Source organism: Crocodylus porosus, unplaced genomic scaffold, assembly GCF_001723895.1.
Source record: "Crocodylus porosus isolate Cpor-Errol unplaced genomic scaffold, CroPor_comp1, whole genome shotgun sequence".
Lineage (NCBI taxonomy): Eukaryota > Metazoa > Chordata > Crocodylia > Crocodylidae > Crocodylus > Crocodylus porosus.
In genome coordinates this window covers 24,103,530-24,122,769 of record NW_017728916.1, presented here as the reverse complement: position 1 = coordinate 24,122,769, position 19,240 = coordinate 24,103,530, and the positions used below count along the sequence as shown (strand labels likewise).

General features: G+C 39.8%; 1 protein-coding gene across 1 annotated transcript in view; it reads left to right on the top strand.

Moving 5' to 3' along the window:
• LOC109311061 (transmembrane protein 182-like) overlaps window positions 1-19,011 on the top strand; it is a 25,628-nt gene extending 6,617 nt beyond the window's left edge. The window contains exons 2-5 of the mRNA XM_019536490.1: window positions 788-905; window positions 2,863-2,961; window positions 7,978-8,115; window positions 18,480-19,011. Coding sequence (XP_019392035.1) covers window positions 788-905; window positions 2,863-2,961; window positions 7,978-8,115; window positions 18,480-18,709 — 585 coding nt within the window. The 3' untranslated portion in view covers window positions 18,710-19,011. The remainder of the gene's footprint in view (window positions 1-787; window positions 906-2,862; window positions 2,962-7,977; window positions 8,116-18,479) is intronic.
• Window positions 19,012-19,240: the final 229 nt, after the last annotated feature.

Here is a 19,240-nt window from a genome sequence, read left to right as displayed (position 1 = left end):
TTAGGCTAGATATCAGGAGGCGCTACTTCACAGTCAGGGCAGCTAGGATCTGGAACCAACTTCCAAGAGAAGTGGTGCTGGCTCCTACTGTGGGGGTATTTAAGAGGAGGCTGGATGAACACCTTGCTGGGGTCGTTTGACCCCAGTACTCTTCCCTGCCATGGCAGGGAGTCGGACTCGATGATCTGCTCAGGTCCCTTCCGACCCTAGAAACTATGAAACTATAAAACTATAATGGTGTATTGGGCTGGGAGATGGTGAGCTGCTGTTGCTGGGCCTAGTTGCCTGGCTCTGTGGATAGGGGTAAGGATTCCACGGCAGAATTGATATGCAAGGGTTGTGTGATTTTAGGAAAGCACTGATCCAGTTAAAGAGGGGGTCACTGAGAGTTATAAGGCTGGTTGTAGTTTTGGCTACACAATAGCTGCCAGATTGGGCCCACATCCTGCTTACTCAGAGATCTGTGGAAATGATTCACTTAGGAAATTCAGAAAGCAGCATGTAAAAGCTTGAAGGATACAGGACACTACAGAGTTGGGTGTCTGTGTTAAGGCAATCCATTCAAGATGCTGATTACTTACTCTTGTTTGTCATCTTAGCAGTGCAAAAGAAACAACAAATAACAAAAATTTCTCCCCACAGCTGGAAATAAACTGAGAGAGAACTTTGCTAGCCCAGTCACTGAACCAAAATCAGTCACTGAACCAAAATAAAAGTAAATTCCCTGTTGCATGCAGTGAATACAAGCTGATATTCACTACATGCCTTGTGCTTCTATTCTTTGCAGGTTGAAGTCTGGGGTGAGACCAGAAAAGAAATTCTCACATTTCATCATGAAGGTTTCTTTTGGAGATGTTGGTTCTTCGGCAAGGATTATGAGGAGACCATATGGAACTTCTGGTTCAGTGAGTGATCCTGATATGGTTTCCAGCTTGGTCTGAAAATATTTTAATGGGCTAGATCTAACATTGGCTTTAGCATGTTCTTCTCAGCATGTTGTTGTAGCTGGAGTTTGTCGGTACTGCCATTATGAACCATCAGATTATATCATTTTACTGGGTCATAATTAATCTATAAATAGCCAATCTGAGTTGCAACTTGGTGAAGACATCCCTCTCTGATGAGAAGCTAGCTTTTGCTACGTTTATTTTACTTTTCAAAAGATGCATCTGTCCCTTTTTAAATTACAGGTGGTGAAAACCTAACCTGAGGAGGACCTCTCTTTCTGTGCTCCTTTTAAGTCATAAATTTGCTCTCAGATGGTCTTTTGCAATCTTGTAGGAGCCATTTTTTCTCTTAAAAAAATAGAGGTGGCTAAAAAGCATTGGTTGGGGGGTACTTGTATTGGTGTGGCCCTGATTCTGCCATACAGTTCAGTGGATAAGGATAGGATCATAGTTTACTGAGCTTCAAAAAGAATAAGATAAGCACTAAATTATCTTTTAAAAATCTCGTTTTATATCCAGATTTATAGAGGGTTCCTAGTCATACAGTTAATTATCATTCATAAACCTGCTTCATTAAAGAATATGTATTCAGGTAGGACATGTTTTATGGTAACTTGGGTCTACCATTTTGGTGACTTTCCTCATCCAAGGGCAATCCTCAGGGAATATCACTGAGATATACCAACCAGTGCTCCCAGAATAGCAGTATAACTCTCAGGGGTGCTGCGTTAGAGTGAGGCATGCACTTTGTGTAATAACATCATAGAAAATGGAACTGGTCTGTATTAAAAAGCTACATAGAGTAAAACAACCATCACCACAACCAACCTATAGACACTAGAGTTACTCATTGCTTATAGGCAGCTAGTATTTTCCGAATTGGTAAGGTCCCTCTCTAAAACATGTTTAATGAAGTAACTGCAAAGTGTGATCTTCTCATAGGAACTTTGTCATAAGTTCACCATGTACTTCTGTCAGGATCTCAAAGTAAACCTTCAACCCAAAATGATCATTATGTCAGATGATTACTGTTTATTGTAGACTGCTATACAGGTTGGTACACTAACAAGCCTTATGCAGTTAGTAATTACAAGACCTGTTTTATATTTTTAAAATAAAGGGAATTTTGGTAAAAAATGCCCTGAGGGCCAGATCTATTGACATATAAGATAATTAGATACTAAGTTATCTGACCTTGCCTGAAGCAAAATGTGGGTACAAACCACCAACTAAAATGCTTTTAGTAGAAAGCCATTGTTAAATAACTGGCAAATCTGTATGACTACTTTAGGTATTTATTATAATAGGATTGATCATGGCAAATTAATTTGCTGCTCTTGTGGATGTAATAATTAATTCAATAGGTATTTCACAGTCAGTTTAGCAAGAACTAATGTCCATCTAACACAAAGTGTTCATTGAGCTGGGGAACATATTTAAATAAGTGGCTAATCATTAATTAATTCATTTAACATTCATTCTATTACTATGAATCATGATAAACCTCAGTTGTATTAATATTGATGGGACACTTCTATTGTAATTGTGCTTTCTTTTCCCACAAACTGAAACTGTTGGACTGCAGGTAGATCTAATAGTCCTTTTCAGGTGGTTTAGCACGTACTGTATCTGGGAGGAAAACAAAAAGCCAATAACAAGCCCCAGTCGGGGAAGAGTTCTCAATACAAACAGTTCCAGATTTTTGTCTGGCTCTAGTTTGTTTTTGAAGGATTTGCATTTAGAACACATTTGCACTCTTTGCATTTTGAACAGATTGGAAATATACTTTATTCCACTTCCTCTGACTCCACCTGGTGTTTTTGTGGGTTTTGCAGTACTAGCTGTGTTTATCGAAATATTAGTGGTTGTATTTCCATAAAATAAAAGCAAAAAGCTGTTTGATCTTCTTTTTCAGCTAACCAACCACACCCCAAGTTCTGCATGCATGGCTACCTGTTTCCTATGCCTATTGCTCTTGGACCTGTTCCACATCCTTCCTATGATGCAACTGCAGGTTAGTCTCTAACTAGTCATATTCACATTATCTTTCCACAGAGTTAATGGTACATGGAGATGTGTGCCACTGTACTGTAATTTACTGGATGGCCTGGACTAGTTACGCTACCATGTAATGCTTTTTCTTGGCCCGGCTCAGATTAGGCTTCTTGGCCCTTGCAGGAAGAGCAGGAACTACTTGTCCAATGATCCTCCCTGTGGTCAGGTGGCCAAGAAGGAAGCAGAGAGGATAAGGAGGAGCCATGGATCTACCACACTGGCCAGAGTAGGTGGCTGAGGACATCCGGGGGGCTGTAACCTGCTCTCTGGAAAAGACTGGAATAATTTAATTTAGGACAGCTAGCAAGCAGAGAGCACAAGGCTGATTATAGTTTAGTCCTAGGTTTAATAACTGGGCAGTATTGTTCCATGCTCATTTCAGGGTAGATCATCTCAGGAAGTCCTCAGTATTCACTCTGAGCTTTCATCATAAATGAGGCCAGCTTTCTACATCTCTAGATCTTTCTCCTATTGGTAGACACTTTGCTTTTTATGGATCTTAATAAATAAGTGTAAACTGAAAATCACTTTGCTCTTTTTCCCTGTCTCTTTTATTTATTCATTTATTTTGCACATATTCCAATACACTTCTCTTCCTAAAAGGGTATAGAACAACCCTTTGGGCTAGCTGGTGTGAACCCAGAGCCAGGGCTCCATCTGCTCACTGCATACCCTACATCTGTTTACTATCAGTGGGAAGTATCTTGAGCAGAGCATTGTCGCTCCCTAAAACTAGGGAGTTGTGGCTGCAAGAGAAAGCATGTCCTTGATTCCCCCAAGCAAGACAGTAGTGGCAAGTCTAGGGATGGGTGAGCAAAGATGTCAGAATAATTTGCTACCCCCATGAAGTCTATGCCATGGCAGCAAAAGCAGCCATATTAGTGTTGCTCTTGCAGAAGCAACTGGGTACCTGGATGCTGTGCTGCTGCTGTAAGAGTAACAGCTGGGATGGGCAGATCACACTTCCCCACACACCTGGTTCCCAGAACCTGTGTTCCTTTGGCACTTCCCCACTCCCCTGCAGGTTTTGCCCAGGGTACCAACCCTGTCTGTTTTGCCTTTTGTGTAACAAGAGCCTTATTCCCCTATATCTGAATACAGCGTTTACCAGCCTAGGCCTGATGCTTTGCACAGTGCCTGCCTTAGCGCCAAGGGCGCTATCATGTTGATTTATTGTTCTTTTCTTCAAAGAAAAAGCAATAAAGACATTTCTTAAAAGAACCACATTAGGAAAGGCAAATGAATCAGTCACCAAAAAAAGAGCCCAAACTCTCAGTTATACCAACAAATTTGAATAGACCCCCCCCACTGGTTTCCTTTTATTTATGTCTCCATATATTTTTGGAGGTCTGTAATGAATCAGCTGCCGTTTGGAATTTTAATTTGCTCAATTGGTGGCAGAAGACAGAATTAATTCAATGATCTTGTTTTTGAAATTAATTGATTTCTTTAAATAGTGTGTATCACTCTGCTTTGCCTCTGGGGACCCAGGGCAGGCACGGAGTACAAACAAACATCTTGACCTTTTCTTTAGCCTTTAGCAATACCTTTTTTATAATGGGGAACTAATTTAAAAAAATATATTTGTCAGAAAGAGCATTTGAGTGAGAGTAGCTGCCTTTTTTCCCCCTCTGCTATGTAAGATTTCTGCCCTAGGGAGCACACTGCAGTAAAATGGATATGATGCGTCTGTGACAGTAAATGAACAGCTCATTTCTGGCTCCAGCACAGGCTCTTTCTAACAAACACTATCCAGGCTAAGCAGCCTTTTTCTTTTTTAATTCTTACAAGAAAAAGTCTTGGGTTCTAGTTTCTGAATGATCTTGCTAATGAACAAGCTAATTTTTCTGTACTAAGTACAGGGCCCTCAAGCCATCTGTCCCTGTTTGTCAGTCCTTGCTATGAAACAAACTCCTCAGCTGCCTCTCAGGAATCTTTGCTTGGACTGAGGTCTGCAAGACTGTTACTGCTTAAAGTGCCATGGCTGAGCAAAAAAGCTGTCAGACCAAGGAATATCCTTAACTATAAACTCTGTTCTCTAGTCTCTGATCTGCAAAGAGAATTTTACTTGCCCTAGGGGATGCAAGATTGTGCCTTATGTTGGGTTGTAGATAATGCAGTGATGACTCCTGAGTAGACATGTTCTTCTCTGCATGGATTGAAAGTTATACCTGTACAGTTTTTACTCAAGTTTAGCATCCAATCCATTACTGGGCAACTGCCTATTGAGATAACCTTTACTATTTGTTCATTTGTACCCAGATTTAAAATACAACTCAGTGGCTGCATCTACACAAGACGCTTCAAGTGCAGTAGACTAATTCTACTGAGCATTAATGCAGCAGGCAAAACTCATGTTAATGTGCTAACGTGTAGTAGAATTAATTTACTGTGCATTAGTGTCACAAAACAGTGTGTGCTGGTGCTAAAGCACAGTAGTGCCGATTATGACACATTAAGTTTAGTACATAATTACAGGTACTAAATGTAATGCTGTGTAATCACAACACATTAATGAATGTGTAGATGTACCCACTGTGAATAAGGGTGGCAGGATTAGGTCCTCAATTTAGTTTAATCCTCATCTACAAAATTGGGGTGAGTATGCTTTCCTCACTGGTGGTACTTAGGCTACATTAACTGACTCTAAAGCAGCAATTCCCAAACTGTGGGTCGCAACCCTAAATGGGGTCGCAACATCAGTGGATGGGGTTGCAAGGTTGGGGAGTGGTGGCTTGGGAGTGAGGGGCCATGATGAGGAAATGGGGTCATGCTAAGGAAATGGGGCCATAAATGGGGTCATGCTGAGGAAAAGTTAGGGAAGCACTCCTCTAACACATTTGAGACCTGCAGCAAGATGGTACTAATTCAGTACACATTATTATCATTTTATTTCAAGCAAATGTATGTTAAAATAATAGAAAGCTGGAGGATGCACAAGGAGCTACATTTACTGTTGGCTATACCCAAATCAGTAGCTTATTAAGTAAGGGAAGTGTTTGGCCCTGTGATAGGAAGGTGATGTGCTATTAGGCATAAGGATTGTGGGTTTCTTTAAATGCTCAAGATTCTTATCTTTTACTAAGTGGATTCCATGTCAGGTTGATTTAAAAATGAGTAAAATATGTTTGCTTTGTAACATTTTTCTTTCAAATGTGAATTGTTAGAGAATTACCCATTTTTTCATGCTTGAGTCAACTCTTTGTAATTGCTACTTCAGAGAAAAAATGCACAGAGTGAAAGCTGATAGCAAAAGGGGACAGGATAGCTCAGGAAAAAGGATAGTGGGACACTTCGGAACTGTTCTGCTTAAAGAATACCTGCTATACGGTACTTGAACAAAAGTTGTTGTTTGCTCAGTGAAATAGGTTAGTTATCTGAATTTGATTCTGAGTAGTTGGAAAGTGCCTGTCACAGGGCACTTAGATGCCTGCTCCTCAAAGAGCAGAAACTGCCTGGGAAGAGTCCAAAGAGCCAGACAGGTGCCATGGCAACCAGCTAATGCAGAAATTAGCCTGCATCTGCACCTGGTCAGCTGGCCGGAAGGGGCAGGGCCCTGGGCCCATATAAACCCCACGATGGGGACTAGGAGGCAGTTCTCTGCTGGTGGCCAAGAAAGAAGGAGCCCTTGTGGAGTAAGTGGAGGGAGAAGGCCTAACTGGGTTCTGCTCCAGGTAAAGTAGAGGGGCTAAGCACACCTTATGTAGCTTATATTATGTTATAGGCCAGGGGCTTACGTTTTGTTTGCCGTTTTATAAGACCGGTGGTTTGGGTGATGCTATTTGGGGAAGGAGGAGGCCTCACTTGGGGGCACAGACCCTGGTGCCAGAGAGGGCATGGCATTTTGCGGTGCACCGACCCTGGCGCTGAGGAGTGCAGAGACAGGGCTGTGGAGAGTCCAGTGTGGACAAGGGGCCAAATTATAATGACGCCTAGGCAAAACAACACCAGTACCATCTGCAAGGCTTGGGGCATGGTAAAGGGGAGGTTGGAGCCATGCATCTAGCCCATAAGGCTAGGGTGCTCTGAAACACCCACTGTGGAATGAGACCCCCAAGGGGTCCAGGAACCCACTGGGTTCAGAGAGTCCATCAAATCGTGTCTAAGAGGACTTAAAGGCAGCCTCCCTATTTTTATATTTTCCATCAAAGACGTGGCGGGTGAGAACTGAGGGTGCCCATTGGGCCAAATTGACACAGTCAAGGGGCTTAGGAGATCATGGCTGTCCTTGAGGACCCCATCCTGTAACATGTCCCTAACATACAAATAGCCTGTCTGGTCTTTGCTAGCAGTAGAAAATCCAAGACTCAAGATGCCAAAGATGTTAAATCCCGTCCCTACTTATGATCCATCTTGGATCATCTAGGAAGCAGCAGGGGCACTGAGGAGGGGATAGCCTGCTTTATAATTTCATAAAAGACTACATTATTCAGGACTATGAATCCAACACTTTCAACAAGCATTATTTAAGGGGAAAGAAAAGAAGACACAATTATATGTTTGTCCTTATGATTAGTTTTCATTCTTTCTTTCCTACCCCAAACTCTGCTCTCTCGCAAAACTTCTACCAAGCAGTATGTGTTGTCCTCACAAGTAAAACTGTTTTATGCCATGCCTTCATGACCCACTTATCAGAGCTCTAGTATTTAGTCCAGCCCCATTTCTTACGGCATGAGGTATCATGACACAAAACCTAAACCTGCAAGTGCTGGATATACTATACTTATTCAGTGGCACTCAAGGGAGTTAGTAACATGCCAGACACATTTCTTTTGAACATGAACAACAGCTCAATAAGTCTAAAAAATATTTTTAAAATGGTTCATAATCCTGGTATTCATTACAGCAAGGTTATTATTTTTATTGTCACTGAAATTGGAGTTACATGCTTCAGTTTCACAGACTTCTGAAAACTGATCTGATTATGTGGGTTGATTTTTCCTTTCCTATAATTCTATTCTTTTCGATTGTACAGTGTACAGAGGCTTCTGGACTGCATTTATCATGGTAGCTGTTGCTGCCAGTCTGGTGGGAGGATTCCTGTTGGTGTGTGGTGTGCCCTTTGTCAATGCTAGATTTTATAAAGTAGGAGGCGGATTCCTCATCACATCTGGTAAGCTGCCAAGTCATTGTAATTGGATATACTAGTGCCTGGAGTGCTGAGACCAAATCTTTCTTTGTGTGCGCGTGCGTGTGTGCATGAAAAGGGTAAGAACACTAATAATGAGACACTACAGCAGAAGGATACGAGCTCTGGTAAATTTATATGTGCAATAAATTTAAGGGCTGACTTTGAATAAACTGTTTTTCCCTGCAATGCAAAAGTGAACTTTTATGCTTAGTCAACCTTTGGAAAGATACTATTATTTAGCCATAAAAAGATTCTTTCTTTCAGAGATTTTTTTCCTCTTCTATTAGATTCAGATCCTGCTATGCAGTGTAGGGGCAGACCCCTAAACCTAGCTACAGTCTATGACCATAGCATCTTGTACTGTGATTAGCTGGGCCCCACTTCAGCAATTTGGTCTTCTCATTTGTACTGTTTCTTTTAGCACTGGGTAGAAATCAGTACTTGGGCTATCATATGCATTCTAAATGAAAAAAAAAACTTGGAGGCGCTCAAATAAAATGAGAAAGTGTCATCGCATCAGGAAAATAAGCTGAAATATTTGTCTATTCATCTTCTACCGTAACACTCGTAATTACTGAATTATTGATAGCACCAGGATTTATAACATTTGGGGCTTTTTTCTCTCTCTCTCTCTCTCTTTTTGTTTTGAGAATGATTTAGTTAGTATAAATGTATACAAGTAATTTAAATCTTTGACCCAAACTTAAAAATAATGCAGTATTTTGTTTGTTGTTCCCCAAGTCTCTTTTCTCTCAAGGATGGAGTGTTTTTGCTAAGCCCTATGCCCCATGGAGATGTAATGGCTGTGCTTATTCTCTGAAGTAAGGGTATATTTTCAGTGCTTATTCAGGCCATATCTTGTGCCTCCTTTGCCTTTTCTTTTAGTTTCTCCAGATTTTTTTGTGTCCCTTTCACAGATGCACGCACACACACACCCGTTCACAAAACAACAATTAACTACACATTTCTGTCTACACGTGCCTTTTATTTTTGACAGTAATGTGCTTGTTTTTAGGAGTGGAAGCTGCAGTTTATCTTAAATAAAGTTTGACAGTAGCACCCAATTCATCATAACAAAAACATGTAACCATACTTTGAATATTTTACAGAGTTTGATATTAGAAGTTTGCTTCAGGTTAACTCTTTTTCTCTTGCACATTTTAATGAGGGGCTGGGAGAAGTACTGCTATAGGGTCTCTTCTGCAAACATTTAGTCAACAGTCATGCTCTATGGATATGAATAGCCCCCTTAAGTTAACCCACCTATACACTTAATTATAATACTTTTCATAAGATCAAGACAAACAGATAATTTTTGTAAACTGTACACTCTGGTTATTCTACTTATGCCCCAACTCATCAAGAAATATAAGCACGTGTATAGATTGAAGTACATGAACACTCCCATTAAAGATGATCAAAAACAGACTATGAAATCTGTCATTGTTTTCAGAGCCGAAATAAAATAAAATATTGTAGATAGAAAAAAATCACAGTAAAACTTATCCCTGGTATTTTTTTTTGACCACTCTTTTTTTAAAAAAGATCAGGAGAGAGAATTTCATGATTTTTAAAATACCTTGGTTATACATTACAGAATCCCTTGGCATTAGCCAAAGGTGCAGCAGTTGAATAGAATGTCCCATTTAAGCAGCAATCATTGTTATTAACCATAGCATTAAACTAATTCAGTACTTTGGGAGCCATTCTGATTAAGTGTCTTTCCTACAAAGTGACTTATCACAACATTTTTCAATTTTAAACAGAAAGCAGAAAGATTTGAAAACCTTGCAAAATGATCATTCTGGTCATACTTCCAGCAAAGTTTACTCCAAAGGTTCATCAGTTAATTTTTGATAAGCATCAAACTTCTGGGTTCTTACTGAAATTGAATCTCTGAACTCTTTGGAATATGTCCCTCTGTAGCTATTTCCTTTATTTTTATTAAATATAATCCTTTCTGAAAATATTTTGCAACCCTGCCATTCAGTAGGAACAACAGACCACAGATGGTTTGACTTCTTATCCATCTATTTTCCTCTGGACAAAATTCTGTCATCCAATCATACAATAGGAAACTTACCTTCTAATCATGGCCTGTAGGTCAGTTTTAATTAATCTTCTTCACAAAATGCTTTCTCTTTTAATAAGTATGAAAACATTTACACTTCATCAAGAGAGAGTGTTGTCCAGTGATTATATTTTCCAGCTAGGGCTTGGGACTCCTTAGTTCCGTCTCTGCCACTGATTCACTAGGTGTCCTATAGCAAGACATTATTAATAGACCCATGCGAAGTGGGAAGAATTCGATTCAGATTCGGCTGATTTGGAGGGACAGTGATTTGATTTGGTGATTCGAATCACTGTACCAATTCGATTCAGCTGATTCAGATCTGAAGATTCAGCACCAGTTCAGAGATTTGGCCATAGACTATAGGCAGCAGTCCTTGACCAAGCTGGACACCGGTGCCTCCAGCTGCTAAGTCTGTGGTGGGCAGAGGAGGGAGGGAAGGGGCATGAGAGGACAGATCAACACCCTCACAGTGAGGGAGGGACTGGGGCTGGAACAAACTGCCCAGCTAGGCCAGGGTAACATGCGACTTGGGGAGGGGGGCTCCTGCCACTGAGCGGTGCTGTACACCACTGGTCCAGGAGGGCATGAGAGTGGGCATGGGAGTGGGCATATGTCCCTGGATCTATGTGGGCTGGGCTGGGCTGCACTCCAGATGGGTGATGGAAGGCTCTGGGAGTGGGGGCTCCATCCTGCCACCGCTTGTCAAGCTGAGGCGGGTGGGAGAGGGGTACGGGATGCAAGTGGAGCAGAGCTGGGAGGAGGGGCTATGCCCTGCTGCCACTTTCCCAGCCAGGGCAGAGGCAGCGGGGGTGTGATAAAGGCATGGACCACTCTAGGCGGAAGGTGCCACAAGCAGGGGCTATGCCCTCCTGCCGCTAGCCCAGCCCCAGGCATGGGACAGTGCTGCTGCGCTGCCTCAGACAAGTGGTGGGCAGCAGTGGAAGCTGGTCCAGCCTCCCCATGCCTCCTGGGCAAGCAGTGTCAGGGCATGGTGGCAGGCGCATGCACCCTGATTGGGGAGGGGAGGGTGGCAGGGGCTATAGGGAATTTTAGGGTGGCTGCAGCCCCCCCCCATACTCCCTGCTCCACTGCGCTCTGTGGGGTGGGTAGAGGTAGGGCTGTACTTCAGGCTGTGGCTGGGGCTAGCCAACCTAGACTGCAGCCTTGGCTCCACCTGCCCAATTTGATTTAAAGGCTTCCAATTTGATTCAGAGCTTTTAATGGGTCTCCTGATTTGATTCGGATCTGGCTGTTGAATAGGGCCAAATCTCCTCTGAATTGAATCGGCTACTGAAGCCTCACGCAGCCCTAATTATTAAGCCCTTAACCTCCTTGTGTTTGTTTACTCTGGTCACATTTTCCTACATCAGGGAGCTGTTTTGAGGCTTAGGTAATATGTGTAAAGTTTCTTATGGAAAGGTTCTGAGTCTACCTGAAGTATAAATGTGCTGCCAACCACATTTATTGGTAGTCAGATTTTCCTAAATTTCTCTCGGAAAGTAGATCGCTTACCATGTGCGTTTATTATTGATCTATTTAGATTTATACTACAAATTGTTCCAGTCTTCATTCTTTTCTGCCTCTTACAACTAGGTAAAAATGCTTTCAGTGTAATCGCCATCAACTGTAAAACTGAAAGTAATCATTTTGCATCAGGTGTTGTCAGACCGATCTTAAAGGTCACTTGGCTGCTTTTCCTTGAGGATAGCACTGGCACTGAAGATGAGGCCCCTATCTTTAAATCATGAGATTGGTACCAGTAACCTCTGTGTTCCTCCATCACAGGGGCAGAAGAAATTGAATTCAATGCATTGGATTCTTCTAGGTTTTCTCGTCAACCACTCTCATTTACTGTACCTTCAGAGGGCAAGTCGGATAGCTTACCATCTACTATAACAAATCTAGTGCTTTGTGGGTGGTATTCCTGAGAGGGCCTTCAGTAAAACCAACTCATCTTGTTTGATTTATTCTGCAGGGTAACTTGGTAGATAGAACCGGATACTGCTTGACATTTATTGCTAGTTTCATTTGTAGATATTGTTCTCTAATTTAACGGTTGTTCTTGCCAACCTGCTTCCAAAAGTGACTGAAACCCATGAAAAGCTAACCAGAGCATCATCTTTCTTCATGCGTGGCTTGCTATAGTTCATTTTAAGGCTTCCTATTAGAAAAAAGACATTAACTGGTGACTAATTGTCACTTGTTTCAATAGTCAGATGAAAATATAATTAATTATAATTATTGTGTCACTAGTAGAGCTGAATGAATGTTGCAAAATATTTTCAGAAAACGTTATTAGACTTTTCACATTAATTTCACCCTGCTGTGTCTGTGCCCCTTCTGTTTGTATAGTAGGGGTATTTTAGCAAGCAAGTTTAATGGTAAGAATTTTCCCTATAGGACTGATCCTAAACCATTGCAATCAATTTCATTTTATTTTGTGAAGTGAAAAAGTGACTTGGAATCTAACTGCTGTGTGGAGTAGAGGCAAAAAAACAGTTTGAGGGAACAGAAAAAGCAAAAAGGGAATTCTGAGAATGTCTTAAAGAAAAGGCCCAGGACATGCAATGGAAAGAGGTAACAGCCTGAACATGGGGGGTAATTGCCAGCTGTCTCTAAAATAGAAAACAAAAATACATAAAATCCCATACCATCTATATTCTTCTGTTGCCATTTACATAAGAATGTTATTGTACAGTATTACTAATATTATGGTAGGATTCCAGAGTGGTGCTGTTTTACACCAATGCCAACTAAAATCTGGATATTATAAGATCAGACCTTTCTGATGACCAATATGTAATAAAGAGGAATGTGTTAATGTAGTAGGATAATTTTAATGGCAACTAATGAGCAGGATGTTTCAGGGGTATACATGCTTGTATATGCTCAGATTAATCATCTCTTTAATGCTAGTTGCTTACAATATGAAAGATAAAAGCTAAGTCAATTCTATCTATGGATTTCTCTGTGTTCTCTGCTCCAGTTGATTTTTCTGAAATATGAATTCCATACTCTGCCAATCTCCAGTTACTTCCTATGTTATACAAGCTAGCATTTATGGAAAGGATGGCATTCTGTTTTCTTATTAGCAACTTTAGGAGGCTTCTAGTCCAGAAAGTGAATGAGACACTAATAGTTAAAATTCAGTTTTCCTATAATTTGCAAACTATATTAGAACTCTTTAGCTTCCAGGGAATAAGCATTAAAGATTGAGTTCATTCACCTGTCCCTACAATTAGCTGCTACAAAGGTGTCATATAAAGCAAGAGAGAGAGAGCAAAAGAAAGAGACAGAGCTAGACTTCAATTTACTCACAATTAAGGTGCTACTATCCTTTGGAGTGGGAAGATTGAGAGTCAGAGGTTAGTTGTCTTGTAGTTCGCCCCTAGATGGTGTCACTAGTGTACAGAGAAGAAGATTTAATACCACAGTTCAATTTTCTTGCAATTAGCCCCTCCCCAGAAGATGCCATTGACCTCATCAACATTGAGACTGAGTTTCACAGTTAATTTTTTCCATACCAACCTAATGAATAGAGGCAGAGGGGGAAAGAGAGAGAAAGAAAGAGATCACTCTGCTAATTTTCCAGCCAGCAGAAACCACAGAGCTGTTAAGAGGAATGTATAGATTGTTTCATTTGACAAGCCTGTCACTAACACTTACCAGAACCCAACACACAACAGCCAAGACAACACTACTATACCCTTAAAGAGGAAGTTTCTGTCTTGTTCAGTATTCTCTTACTAGTGCATGCTGTCACCCTGTCCCTTCACTTCTAAGTATTAGCACAAAGCTGAAGCCAAACAAACTCTGTAGTACTTCCTTAGCATGACCCAGAATGACATTTTATAGCATTATAGCTGTGGAAATATCAGAAGTCTGATCAATTTTTTCATCCCTGTTTAATTTCTGTAGTTAAAATCTTAAGAATTCAATTTCCCCGTGACCCTTCTATTTCCTCTGCCATTGCCTTGAAGGAGGCGTGTTGACTCCAACATAATTTCCTTGAAGGCTGAGCAAAAGCCTGCGTTTTCAGTTAGCAGGTTGATCCAGAAAGATTAAATTTGGGGTCAAAATGTTCCCCCCCAAACATAAGTCCTTCCTTCCCCCCAATATTTCAATGCAAACAAAACTCTTAAAATTAATTAACTTTAGAGGTAAAATTAAAGAAGAAATGATTATTTAAAAACCAAACTGCCAAAACATTTTGTTTATAGGCAAAATGAAATATTTATTTTCATGAAACTTTTTTCTTTGGGTTTTTCAGCCAAAAGAATTTGATATAAATGTGCAAATATTTTCAGTCAACTAATATATGCATACTTTAGGAAAAATTTGCCTCCCAAATTTTAGGCATCTCTAGTTTTCTGTGTGTCCATCTCTGTTTTCCTGTATTACCTATCCTCTTTATTCTGTTTTCTCATTACTGAAACTGAATTTCAAGGACTATCCTCTACCTCAGAAGATATATGGCTGTTGTTACATTTTTGTCATCCTCACAGTGTGTGAAATTTGTTCTTAATATAGATTCCCATATTGTTTTGGAGCTATCATCTCCAGTACATTTAATAATAAAACGTTAGGTGTTGAGATCTGGTGACTTTCCTTCTGAGAACTAAGGCACCATTTTCCGACTCCTTAACACTCTGAGAACCTGAATGTTGGATTCCATTCCTCTCGTTGTCGGCCTTTCAAATCACCTTACCTCACCATCGAATGCCATTTATTCCTTTTTACCTTTATAGTTAAGGGATGAAGATTATCCCTAAAGAGTGGTTGTAAAAAATTTAAAGAACCAGTGGATAAAAGGCAGTTCTAAATAAGTATGTTATCATATTACTGTCCTCTGCCCATCAGGGACATTTTTTTTATTTCAGTCCATTAATACAGGTATTATATGCTAATGAAATATAAATTGATCCTAAGAAAGCCACTTATCGAGGTTCAGTTGCTATCTAATTAATTTAATTTTAAATTACATTAGCAATAAAGACTTAATTATATTCTTATCAATATATTGCATTATGTGAAGAATGTCTGACAATTTATATGCAGCAACTTTCTTATAGCAGAATAATTGGTATTTTAAGTATACAACTCTCAAATTGCATATAAAATATGTATTTGTGACACCTTTAAATGTTACCAAAAGTTCTAATGAACTTACGGCTTCAGTTTCTTGAGTGCCAGTCCCAGGGTCTTTTTTTTTTTATTAAGGTTAAATTATATACATATACATATCTCTTACTGGGATATGCAGTATGCTCACAGGGTCAACGAATTTTCCGTTGTTAAAATTAGATGACAAATTTTAGGGTACTGGAGAGATGGCTTGTTTCTTACAGTAAAACAAAACAGGCCTTTTAGCTGTCGTGTACATGTACAGCATAGTTGGAATTTACTTCAGAATATTATAAAGCCTATATATTTTTGCATGGGATGCTGTTAGGCTGCAATTCAGGAAAGCACTGAGGCATAGGCTTCCAACTGAGAATACTTAAGAGTTTTCCTGAATAAGGATGTATTTAAGCATATATAGAAATGCTTCCCTGAATTAGGCCTTTGCATATGCCCTCCTGAAGCAAAAATAGTTAATGACAGCTTTAGCTGCTTCCTGAAGTTGAAGTTTTGCTTTACAGTGAAACACATGTTTTATGGGTCTGTCTCTCACAGCCTCATAATCTGGCTTCTGGTGCTGTCCCCTTTGCTGGCCCAGGCCATCTCTATATGCAGAGCACAGGACATGCTTAGGTTGTTTCAGGCTACAGTGATTGCTCAGGCCAGTCCTGGCCTATGGCACTGGCAGCGTCTGCCTAGGCTGGGGCCCTGGCTGCAGCGCCCATGGTGCTCACCTGGGGAGTCCCAGGCTATGCCATCTGTGCTGCCCACTGGAGCCAGCCCCAGACCAGTCCAGGCAGGTGCCACCTGTGCTGGATCAGGCATGTGGGTGGAGGAGGTGGGGTATTTAGGCCTGATCCAGCCTATAGACCAGCCCTGTGCTCTGGACAACTCTGCTTTAGAACCTGCAAAAAGTAAATAAGTTTAGAAGCTGTCATATTTAAAAGTTACAAGGAACTAAACTGAACAGAAGCTGTTAATAGCCAAGTAAAATTTTACAGTGACTTGTGAATTAAACCAATTCAAATGTGAAATTGTTCTATTACTTAAAAAAACTACAGCCTAGATTATTACACTTCTTTATTTAATTTTAACTAATATAGTGGTTACCATTAAAAATGCAACACCTACCTCCAGTTACCAAACTATACTTTTGGGGTTATAGAAGGTATTTAAGATTCATGATTTATCTTCCATAATCTTGAAGGATTATGATTAATGTGTTGACCTTAACAGGGATGACTGTATTAGAGGTGCAGTGGCCATGTCTCACTCATTCTATGGGTCCGGGTGTCTTACTTCAGATTCAGCAGTGTGAATTTGAAACTTGCTCCAAACTTGTCCTGAAGGCCACCATTTGTCAACCAAGTTGTAAATGGCTATCTCGCCATTCAGGCAGGGTACTTAAGTCAGTGAGGCATGATGCTAGCCACATCACTCCCATGGGTACTCCTTACTACAGAAACTTGTGTGCTTTGATCACTCTGGCATTATGGACTGCTTTACCTAAGATGAACCGTTGACTTTGTCTGTACTAGAAGTAAGACAATAAGTAGTACTTTTTTTGTAGTAAGTTTTTATATGAGAAAGGAACAGGTTTCTTTTCCTCACCTCCACTGAATTAATCTATTTCATAGATGGGCCAGACCTTAGAACATGATGCATTTTGGGGGTGGAGGGTGGCAGATCCTGGAGGTGACTTTTGATTGTATTTCAGATTTGACTGAAATCTCATTGTAACAGTTGACCTGATAAATGCTGAGATCTAAACGAAATTACTAGGTTTTAAGAAATGCCTGCTATTTGGGATCAAAATATCATGAATGCACCTTGTAAGAGTTTTGTTGCATAAAACAGGAACCTAGCTTCAAAAATCTATTCTTGGCTTGATATCAAAGCTTAACTCTAGATTAATCCAGTGTCTCAAACTAACTGTGAGCTAAATCTCTCTTTTTCCACCTGGCTGTAGAGGAAGATTATCAGGGTACTCTTTGAGGATACAGTAATACATCCAAAATTGTATCATAACTAGAATTCGCAGCTTCTCATTAGAAATGATTTATTGTTGTATTATTAAAACCTGAGGTGATTATGCCATAACTTGGATGCCTTTTCTACCCTTTTAGGTTTTATTTCTCTATAAAATACTATCTTCTATACACACCACTTTAAGTTTTGATACTTTGTTACAAGGCTTAGTTTAAAAAAAGAAAACATAATCTATGACAAACACACTGCAGGAGCTGCTACAGCTTTTGTGCTTGTTCTGTCAACCCTGGGAAGTAACTGCAGTTTACAGCACTATATGCAAAGTAAATCTCACCACCAGCAGAGACAAATCTCTTGCATGTTTTTGCCCTTTTGCAATACTGATTCCAACTGGATTGTTTGATACTTTTTTTTTAAGACATGAAGATATAAAAAACTACCTGTTTTTAACTGTGTCCATATTCCTTTCTTACTCATATCAAACAAACATAGCTATGGAAGCAAAATTGAATCAAGGAATGGTTAGCCAAATTTTAGGCAAATATTGTGAAATTCATCCATATTCACAACTGAGCCCTGATTCTGGTTCCATTAAAGTTACTGGGATCCTTGCAGTTAATTCCAGTGGGTGAAAACAAAATGGGAAAACACTTATCATTCATGCAGACCACCTGCACAGATGAAGCTTTCACTGAGCATTCAACTTCACCCAGTGAGAGAGAACTCAGACCAGGTAGCTGTTATTCCAAGAACAATTTTCTAATTAATGATGACCACCAATAACCTATTATTAGGAACCCTGCAAGTATGGTCTGAATCATCAAAATTCTGTTTTTTGTCAATGTTCCTTTTGAATCAATTTTAAATCATTTATTGTAATTTATGTTTGTTGTAAATGTACTATATAAATATAAAAGCAGCTCAGTTAAAGTTTTACTCTGTAGCAAACGAAAGAAACACTTTACAAACCTTGCTGTATCTTTTCAAAGGTGCAGGGGCCAATTTTTCTTACTCAAGCAGTGTATTTGATTAAATGACAAGCAAACTTCTAAAAATTAAATACTTTCATATGGTCAGTACAGATCCATAAACAATATTTTAATTTGAAATTTTATCTGCTAGTCACACTCTGAAAATAATTGATATTTGTCTTTTTTCCTAGGAGGTTTGTTTTTCCTGCTCGTATTTCTGTTTGTGATATGGAAGGAGCTTGCAGCTGATCTGCAGAAATACATACTTCTAGAAAGAAGTGAAAAATGCATGGAGGACACCCTTGTGAATGTGTATTATGGATGGTCATTTATGTTTGCTGCAGCGGGGGTTCCCTTGGTTTTAATTTCAGGACTTCTCTTTTACCTTGTTGGCCAAAGCATTCTGAAAGCACTGGAGTAAAAATAATCTGTAGAGTTAAGATGTGTTCTGATAAAATCTTTTAATGCTGTCTGGAAATTTGGTCACATCAATTTTGGAGATTAGACAATTTTTGTAGTCATATTTTGTCAGGTTATGTGCTTGATCAAGAGTCACTGTTGAATAAAGTCAAGGAAAGAACACTGCAAAAATACAAAACCAGTCATTTAAAAAAAGATGGTCCTGAATCTAAACCCACACCCCAAATATTTATACTGTGTAAAAGTTCATATGGACTTCCTTGATCTGCCTCTAATTGGAAAGACCAATGCCTGGATACCAAGTTGAATCCATTTTTGTTTGAATTCAGACCCAAATTTTGCGGGCCTGGTCCATTTTACTTCAATCAATGAGATATTATTTTTAATAGGCTGTGCATATCTACAACCTGCCTGTTGGTCTCAATATTTATAAATATTCAGAGATTGGGATGTGAAGTTATTCCTAGCACCCTTGTTTCTTGATTAAAGGTAATCAAATCTGGCTGTGATGATACACATTCTAAGCTCTATT